Here is a 9,589-nt window from a genome sequence, read left to right on the forward strand (position 1 = left end):
ATAATAATTTTCTTTTTTAACTTTCCAAAATAATAAAATTATATATTTAAAATATACTCATAATTAAAAAATTATTTTAAATAAGTTTTTATAAAATCAATATTTATACATTTATATTTAATTAAAAAGATATTAAATATCATGTAAATTTTGAAAATTATTGAACTTGTAAAGTAAATAAAAGAAATAACTAAAAAAACATTAAAAGTGAACTAATTTAGTTTGGGGGCTAGCCCCATCCTAACCCTACTCCAGCCCACTTTATGTGGGGCTTTAGGGGTTGGGGCTTTTAAAAAACCCCCTATTAAGGGAACTAGAAAATTGGGGCTTGATTTTAAAAGGGGTTAGGGTCAACCCATGGACCAGGGACTCAAATGACACCTCTAACGAAGAATATGATTCAAAAAATATCATACATGCATTGTTGAAATTCATCAAATCTTATATCTAACCGTAAGTATAAATCTACAGTATAAAATGCATACTAGATTGTCTAAAGATTAGAAAACGTTAAACACAAAAGAACAATCTGTCAGACATGTTATAATATAAATATGTATACCATTTTTTGCCTTTCCAAAAACATGTAACAAGAACAAAACACATTTATTATCCAACACTACAATTGTTGTATAATACTAGTTAGCATAAAGATGATTGATAGCAGAAACTATATGCAAGACACACGCTAAAATTCATCCATTAACATGATAAATCACGAAGTTATCGTGTTGTCTCGTCGCCTCTTTAAGTTTGAAAAACAACTAAAAACTACAAATTATGGTTTGGACAAGTTTGCCCCTCAATGAGCTCTTATTGGAAATTAATGTCAACACAACCCATCCACTATCTGATTATACAAATATAAATTTTAATAAAACATCCTTCATTGCGATTATCAAGAACAACCTGAGAGAAATCGTTATAAATTCTCTGGTCATTGCATGGTGAACATAATCTGCCAAAATCTCTTCTATCCCAGCTTTTAAGTGCCAGAACACAAAGAAATTTGCCAGGAGCAATGAGTAGGTGTTTGGGTATAATAAAAGAAGAGAGGCAACTGCAGTAGCTTTAAGGAGCTGCTCCCTCTTTGTCTTCGCTTCTTTCCCTAATCCACTCTTTCGTTCCTTGCTATACATGCCAACCAATAGAGAGAGGGAAATGGGAATCAACTAAACCATCTATACAAAATACCACCTTAGATAAAAACGGGAAATTCATGGAAGTTACAAGTGTTTTCAAGTATCACTCATTATCAAAGGATGACTCAAGCATCCATGTCAATGTAATGCCCTTTAAACCATGAATAGGCTAAACCAACAATAAGGAATAGATAAGCGCAACTATTATAGAGCATTCCTATATTTATTATATACCTATCCCCAATCTTGAAAACCATGAATTTAAAATAAAATAAACCTTCTCAAGGAATGGGAGTAGCAAACAAACATATGATCCAAATGTGCGTCAGAAAAAAGAGATATGATTAACATTGGTAATTCTAAGATTGCCTAGTTCCGTGGACAATGCTGAAAATCAAAGTGATGATACCCTTCCTGAACCTGAATAATCCTATGGGTTAATCTCGTAGTCAGTGACAAACTCCTAAGGATTCTAATTATATCTTCTCTTTACTGTTTTATTTATATCTTCTCTTTACTGTTTATTTGTTCTTGTTCCATTCTTAAATGCATGTTTCCACACTTAAATAATCTTAATGGATTACATTCATGTTCAGTGGTGAGCATCTTTGGGTTTGTTGTTCTAAAATTCATAAATACATAAACAAATTTAAGTTCCGCATCTTAAATCAAGTTAATTCAAGTTAGACTCTCAGTAAGAAGCCATTTAAATAACAAATTGTTGAAGTTGGCAATATTTTGAAGTTTAGGCAGTCAATATCCCATAGACAACAATGTTAATCTTCTAAAAGGCCATTTTCTAATGTTAGCACCAAAAAGGGAATTCTGCCTAGACTATACGTTCAACAAAGAAAACCTTTTGGCCAAAGAAAAGGGCATCAAATCGGATGGTAAGCAATTGCTAATAGTATGCATCGCAAGTGAATTGCGTATCTACAATCACTTTTTGATCCAACAGGGAAAACTTAATTAATATGTAGGATAAAGTCGTTATAGGTCATTCTATAATGTTGGCACTAAAGGGAATTTTGCCTAGACTATACGTTCAACAAAGAAAACCTTTTGGCCAAAGAAAAGAGCATCCAATCGGATGGTAACCAATTGCTAATAGTATGCATTGCAAGTGAATTGCGTATCAACAAACACTTTTTGATCCAACAGGGAAAACTTAATTAATATGTAAGATAAAGTCGATATAGGTCATTCTATAATGTTGGGACTAAAAGGGGAATTATGCCTAGACTATACGTTCAACAAAGAAAACCTTTTGGCCAAAGAAAAGAGCATCAAATCGGATGGTATGCAATTGCTAATAGTATGCATTGCATGTGAATTGCGTATCTACAATCACTTTTTGATCCAACAGGGAAAACTTAATTAATATGTAGGATAAAGTCGTTATATTTGTTTACAGCACAGGGGCTTTTGTTTTGAGTTTTAGTATTGTTGGAGATCCCACATTTCCTAGGATTAAAATCAATTTATAATATATAACCGGAATACAAACCTTACCTTACAAGCCAATTTTGTGATAATGAGTTAAGCTTAAGCTCACTTCCTAATATAATATCAGTCATTCAAAGTCTATCTTAGTCATGTTCTTTGAGACTCTTATGCCACCATTATCAGACTCTTATTAGACCACCCATAAATGTCTAATCTCATGCTTGAAATGTTCATTCCTTGGCATGAGGAGATATGTTGGAGATTTCATATCGACTAGGAATAATGTTAATTTATAATATATAAGTGAGGTGCAAACCTCACCTTACAAACCTGTTTTATGAGGATGAGTTAAGATTAAACTCACTTCCCAATAAGTAATAAAGTATCAATTTTGTTGCGGATATTTTGTGGAGGGAGTTTCCTAGTAGACTTATGGCCTTTGGGACATTTGTCTTTTCTACTAGGTTTGCGTTTGTCTAGTAATTTCTTAGGAATTTTAGTCTTTTGTTTCCCAAGACCTTTTTGTTTATTTGGAGGATATCTAATGCTCGTTTTGCATTTTTCCCCTTCCCGTCTAACAATAATTCTTGGTAATATAATAAATGTAATGAATGGTTTGACATGCAATCAAAAATCCAAAATTATAGGTATAAAAATATCAAGAGAATCAATACAATGATTATGATTAACAGGATTGTAATCATAATCAATTTTACCAGCAAACAATATTGGCAAAAGAAAATTGAGGAGAGCATAAATGCAATGGAAATGGCAGGCCTAATTACTGGCTCAAGCTTTGAAGTTATCTTCTTTGTTCAAAGAAAAGGGAGTATTGTAATGAGCTATTTTAGAATTAGTTTATCCCTTTTGTTGCAGGTGTTCTGTAAAGGGAGTTTCCTAGGAGAATACTGCAGCATTTACACTGGTTTAATTTTGTGTTTCCTCCCAGGGCCATATTTGATTTGTGGTTTCCTAGGAACTGTTACCATTTGTTTTCCTAGAGCTTTTAGGTTTCTCTGGAATTCCTTATCCACTTTTGTATTTTCCCCTTCCCATTGAATACTTTTCTATGTAAAATAAATGCCAAAATCTATTAGATGTAAAATTGAACTTAAAATTTCTAGATATACATGGCACCCAAAAAATAGTGGAAAGGCTTAATATAATATTCAAACTCATCGATGTAATAGGGGTTGTTGCTTATGAGATTGAAAGTATGAGCAATTGTACCATCAAATGCACCAACTAACCTTTTGATATCATCCTCTCTAGTAGCAACTGTGGCATAACCAGCTTCAGAGCGAAACTGAACCTGGGAGTCATTGGTCAAATAAATGAACTAGAATTTAGCATTTAGCATTATCAGCATCAAATAGAATTCATTCCATTCAGCTTCCAATACTGGTGATGAAATTTTACTTGATCAAATCATACAGTATGACCCTTTGAGAAACTGAACATAGTAAGTGTCACGAAAATTCATTAGTTCCTATTTGACTCGGTGAAAAACTTTGTATATTACACACATGAATGAATACATGTAATTCATATTACCAACATTCTTCAATGATATGTTTTTACTTTTTCACCAATTTCCATGAAGAAAAAATTTCAAGAAGTCATGATCTCTTAAATTCTAAAACGAAAAAGGAATTTGAAAGAATACTCTTGAACTTATGTTTGATAATCTCACCTTTGTTTGTCACTCAACCACTTAATGCATGTACTATATTTAGCTATTAATTGTTTTGCCTCCATTCTTCTTCAATGAAAACTTCTCAAACATTGATATAACTAATAACTGGGTTTTGTATGACTTCTGCTTAAGTTGTTTTATTTATTTCTAGTTTTAAATTGCTTATAATAAACACTATACATGATGTATATGAAATATTTGAAGAAATTTTTCACCATAACTGAATCTTACAACATGGTACAAAAGTATGATTCATGACTCAAACAATAACTCGGCAATTCATGAGTTGAATTTGATAATTTAGTTGAGCTAGTATATACGTAAATAAATAAATAAAAATGTCCCTCTGGTTGAGCATAATATGTAATATGTTTTATCATGACAAATAACTTGTTAGTCTCCAAGTATACATAACAACAAATACATGAGAGAATTTCAGAATATAAAAAAAAACTGATATTATCTTTAAAATATTACAGAGCATTAGAACTTACTTCTTTTAATTCACTTCCTATTCCATCTTTCTTACAAATGATAAGTGAACCAATCGAAAAAAATAAATAAATTTTTTTCCCTACAAGAGAAGGAAAAGGTGTAGTACAATATCAAGCGCACCCTATTGTGAATACTGGAGACAAGTAGTTGGCATTAATAAGTCAAGTTGTATCCTAAAGGTGTGAAAAAGTCTTACAACATGCTACAAAAGTATGATTCATGACTCAAACAATAACTCGGCAATTCATGAGTTGAATTTGATAATTTAGTTGAGCTAGTATATACGTAAATAAATAAATAAAAATGTCCCTCTGGTTGAGCATAATATGTAATATGTTTTATCATGACAATAACTTGTTAGTCTCCAAGTATACATAACAACAAATACATGAGAGAATTTCAGAATATAAAAGAAAACTGATATTATCTTTAAAATATTACAGAGCATTAGAACTTACTTCTTTTAATTCACTTCCTATTCCATCTTTCTTACAAATGATAAGTGAACCAATCGAAAAAAAAAATTAAATTTTTTTCCCTACAAGAGAAGGAAAAGGTGTAGTACAATATCAAGCGCACCCTATTGTGAATACTGGAGACAAGTAGTTGGCATTAATAAGTCAAGTTGTATCCTAAAGGTGTGAAAAAGTCCCGAGAATGTTTTCTCCACACATAATGGCCAATAGAGACCTCTCCTTCACAAGAAAGCCTCTATAAGTTCATTCAATTGACAATATTCTAAATTCCCTTTCCCTTATTTAAGTTAGTTGAATATATACATATGTGCAAACAACACAAGTAAACCACAGCACACATCAACAATTAATCAGACAGAAAAATTCCAAAGCAGTATTAACAAAATTGAATAAAATGTCACTTAAGGTCAGTATTCAATAAGCTATATAAGAATGCTAGAGAAAAAAAATATATTAATACTTCCTTCACCGGGGCGATGGTGTTTGAGAACCTAAAATTATTCACATAATCAAACGCTATTTTAGACAACAAACATCAATGAATCACTTCAATACCAATTCCCAAAGCATTTCTTAGTTACCTCGTGAGCGCATCCTGGATGCAAAATATCCACGTCCACCGCAGTGAAAATGCAAAAGGAGAATTCGTTAGAAACTAAAACCACACATAAAGTCGAATCACCAAAGCAAAACGCGAAAAAATATTAACCTCGGTTTCCGTCGAGATTCCCGACTCTAACCTGCAGCACATGCAAGAAAGTTACGAGGAGCCCTAAAACCATCACCGAAGCTTACATCGCAACGAAACGACGACGAAAAATAATATATGAGAAAGGATCGCAACGTTGCGTATAATAATCAACGGTGTGAGAAAACCGAGGAACTTACATCAGATCCGGATAAAGAGATTCCGCGGGACTGAGTTGCGAACCACGGAGCAGTGAGGAGGTTACGTAGAGTGGAAGCGGCGGGGATCGGAGGAGACGGTGGCGGCGGAGGGGGGGGAGTGGAGGTGGCGGAGGATGCGTGAGCAACGAAGTTGGAAGAGATTCTGAAGAGAGGCTTGGAATTGTAGAGCCTCTTGGTGAGTCTGAACGACAGAGATTGCATTTTGGGGTTTGGGTATTCTGCGAAGTGTGAGGAACTATGAAGGATCCGCACTTCCTACTCACACAAGGAAGATCGCCTGAAAAAGGAGAATCTTAAGGTTTGATGACCTACCAGTTAGGAGGACACCTGTTTTTATTTAACTTAATCATTACTGTTAAATATTAATTAATTTATCTAATATAAACATAATAATATGAAAGCTGTAAAATTTCAATAATAGGAAGTTCATAATCAAACCCAAATTGATGCAGTCGTATTAATATAAAACTCATTGGATTGAATTTTTAAATTTTTTATTTTTTAATTTATTTTAATGTTAAAAAATTATGTTATTTAATTATTCTATTTTTAAAGAGTTTTATTGTAAATATTAATTCTACTATAAGGACAATGATTTAAAATTTTAACTACGAAATCATCTTGTTTTGATTTTATTTATTATTTTATTATATGTTACTATTTTATTATATAAAATATTTTAATTTAATTAGATTTATCAAATTATGTTACAAATATAATATATTATGTTTTCGTAATGTAAATTGGTTGACTTAAACACTAGCCATTTAATGGACCAAATGTGTATATTGACCTAATAACTGAATGGATTTTTACAACACTAAAATGTACATTAAATTAGTAGTTTTAAAATTATATATAAACACTTAAATTTAAAAAATAAAAGTTAAATATTATAATAGTACTTCTTTTTGTCAAAGTTTTCTCAACATAGTTTTTTTTTTAATAAACTTTTAATTTTCTTTAATATTGATAAATTTAATTTTTTTTTAAAGGTATTAAAATCATTAATGGAGAGTGAATATATATCATGAATTCGTTAATGGATCACCAAATAAATATATTCTTTAGACGATGTCATATAAAACTTAATAAAGCTTTTAAGAAAATAAAATAATAAAACACAATTTTTATATTGGTTCACTTTGAGTTACATCCAATTATCTCTTAGGTCCTGTTCTTTTGAGTGGATTTGAGGGATTGTATTTGAGAGGATTTGAGAGAATTTAAAGATAAATTTTTTTGTCGTTTATTTGAGTGAATTTGGAGGTAAACAAGAGTGAATTTGGAAATAAATTTTTTTAATTTATCACGTTAATACAATTCTATACTAATTCTCACAAATTTTATTTCCAAATTCACTCAAATAAACGACAAAAAAATTTATCTTCAAATCCTCTCAAACCACTCCCTCAAATCCACTCAAAAGAACAGGGCCTTAAGAACTCTTAAGGGGTTTCATTAATCTTCTCAAGATTACAATGAGTTTAACTCACTCCTGGTTACTAGTATTACTACCACTCTTAGTTCCTTAGTCAATCTTGACTAGTCTGAGTATTATAAACCACTTTTAGTTCTCATAGTCAACACGACTAGTCTGAGTTTACCCATTATTGGTTCACCTAGTCAATCATGACTATTCTGATTATTCTTACACCACTCCTAGTTTCCTTAGTCAACATGACTAGTTTGAGTATTCTTACAACAATTTTGGTTCTTCTCGTTAACATAACTAGTATGAGTTTACCCACTCCTAGTTGTTGAGTATTATGACCACTCATGGTTCCTAAGTATTGTCAACCACTTATGGTTCCCTAATTTATCTTGACTAGTACAAAAATAAGTGTTTTAATATAAACACACTTGGTGTTTGTTTATAAATACAAATTGAATAAACTCTCATGGAGAGGATTACAAAGATACAAATCAATTTGTGAACTCATGAGGTTTCTTCTTTAAGCTGAAGAGCATTAGACGATGTGAGCTCATGAAGTTCTTTCTCTCTTTTCTTTTTTTCTATTTTGCTTCTACTATTCCTTTTCATTCTGAAGGTATCAAACATTATAAGCTTGAAGATTTTGTAGAAAACGAGACATGATGATAGCTTTTTCTTTATATTTTCCTTTGCTTGAGCTTGCTTTTATCATTTTTCTTTGTGTTGAAGATCATCAAACGATACGAGAATTGGAATAGAGTACAACTGATGTTTAATGATATTTCTTGAGCATACTTTCTTTTTCTCTTTTTCATTTCTCACTTCCTTTTGTATCTTCTTTAACAACAACTTTCTTCTTTGGTTGATATTCTTTGTAAATGCTACTTCGAGAGATGATTGTTGGATACTGAGTAGATATCAAGATAGGCTTCATAGAATTTTCCAGTAGCATGGTCAGACTAAGGTCTACGTCATAGGGTAGCAGAACTTCTTCTTATAGATGGATTGTATGATCTTCCTGGACAAGAAACTTTGATAAAATATTCTTAGAGAGTCTTCTTATCTCTCAACATCTTTTTGAATTTTGTGTAGAGCTTCTAAATTAAGCTAAGCATTGTCATTTCATGCATATATAAAGAAAGCAAAGTATGCAAGCATAAAAACACTTTTTCATACATCATTAAATGTTTTATTCGTTGATGATCGTACGACACATTACGTGTTTAAAACATATTTGCATATGTCAAAATCATTCAATTAATTGTTTCTCATTAAGTTGACTTTTATGATGTAGATGATATATTCTTTAGACGCTTGTCTTATAAGACTGCTTGTGTAAACATGTGTTTGTGTTTGAACAAGATTAGTGCTTAGATTCTTTAATATTTAAATCATACATATGTTATTTAGTTCAAACGTTATAAAGTATAGATACTATATTAGGAGTTTTATATTGTTTGACGCAGGTTTGAGCTAGCAAATTGCTTAGTGGAATGTCTGTCGTTTATCCCAACATGCTATGTTCTATATATTTTTTGAGAACGTCTAAAGCCTTTTTTTTTAGTTATTACCCATGATTTACTTTGTCATACGCTTGATGATGTTAGTAGCTTGAATATAATTACATAAGCGTTTAGCGTATGCATTTGCGTCAGACGCTATCTATTTAGTCATAATTACTCTAATATTCATTAGGTATATTTTGTCCTAGTGATTAAGATGGATGATTTTATTTGTTAAGCATTTGCCTTTTATCATATCCAATTGTTTAAATGTTTTTTTTCTACAAACAATATTTCGTTGAGTATTATTTGATAAATTTCAAAATATGGTTTGTTAGAGAGTCTAGCTTCTCTTCGACGATTTTGTCTCAACAAAATAAAATTCCTGGTCATGTTTTTGTTTTTGTAGGAACATATATGATTTCTTGTGCGTTTGGATCTACCTTAAGCTTTCTAGAGCAATTTGATCATCTATTAGGTAAGGGAAT

At 31.3% G+C, this 9,589-nt stretch overlaps 1 protein-coding gene across 1 annotated transcript; it reads right to left on the reverse strand.

The window, feature by feature from the left end:
* Positions 1-675: 675 nt before the first annotated feature.
* Positions 676-6,474, reverse strand: SDH4 (succinate dehydrogenase subunit 4). Its single transcript, XM_047298166.2, has 5 exons — positions 6,144-6,474; positions 5,965-5,995; positions 5,837-5,850; positions 3,839-3,900; positions 676-1,131 (listed from the first exon to the last, which is right to left on the reverse strand). Exons 1-5 carry the CDS (start codon positions 6,363-6,365, stop codon positions 855-857), a joined length of 606 nt encoding a protein of 201 aa, XP_047154122.1. The 5' UTR covers positions 6,366-6,474; the 3' UTR covers positions 676-854.
* Positions 6,475-9,589: the final 3,115 nt, after the last annotated feature.

This window comes from Vigna umbellata, chromosome 2, assembly GCF_029865625.1.
Source record: "Vigna umbellata cultivar VRB3 chromosome 2, Vumbellata_1.0, whole genome shotgun sequence".
NCBI classification, from domain to species: domain Eukaryota; kingdom Viridiplantae; phylum Streptophyta; class Magnoliopsida; order Fabales; family Fabaceae; genus Vigna; species Vigna umbellata.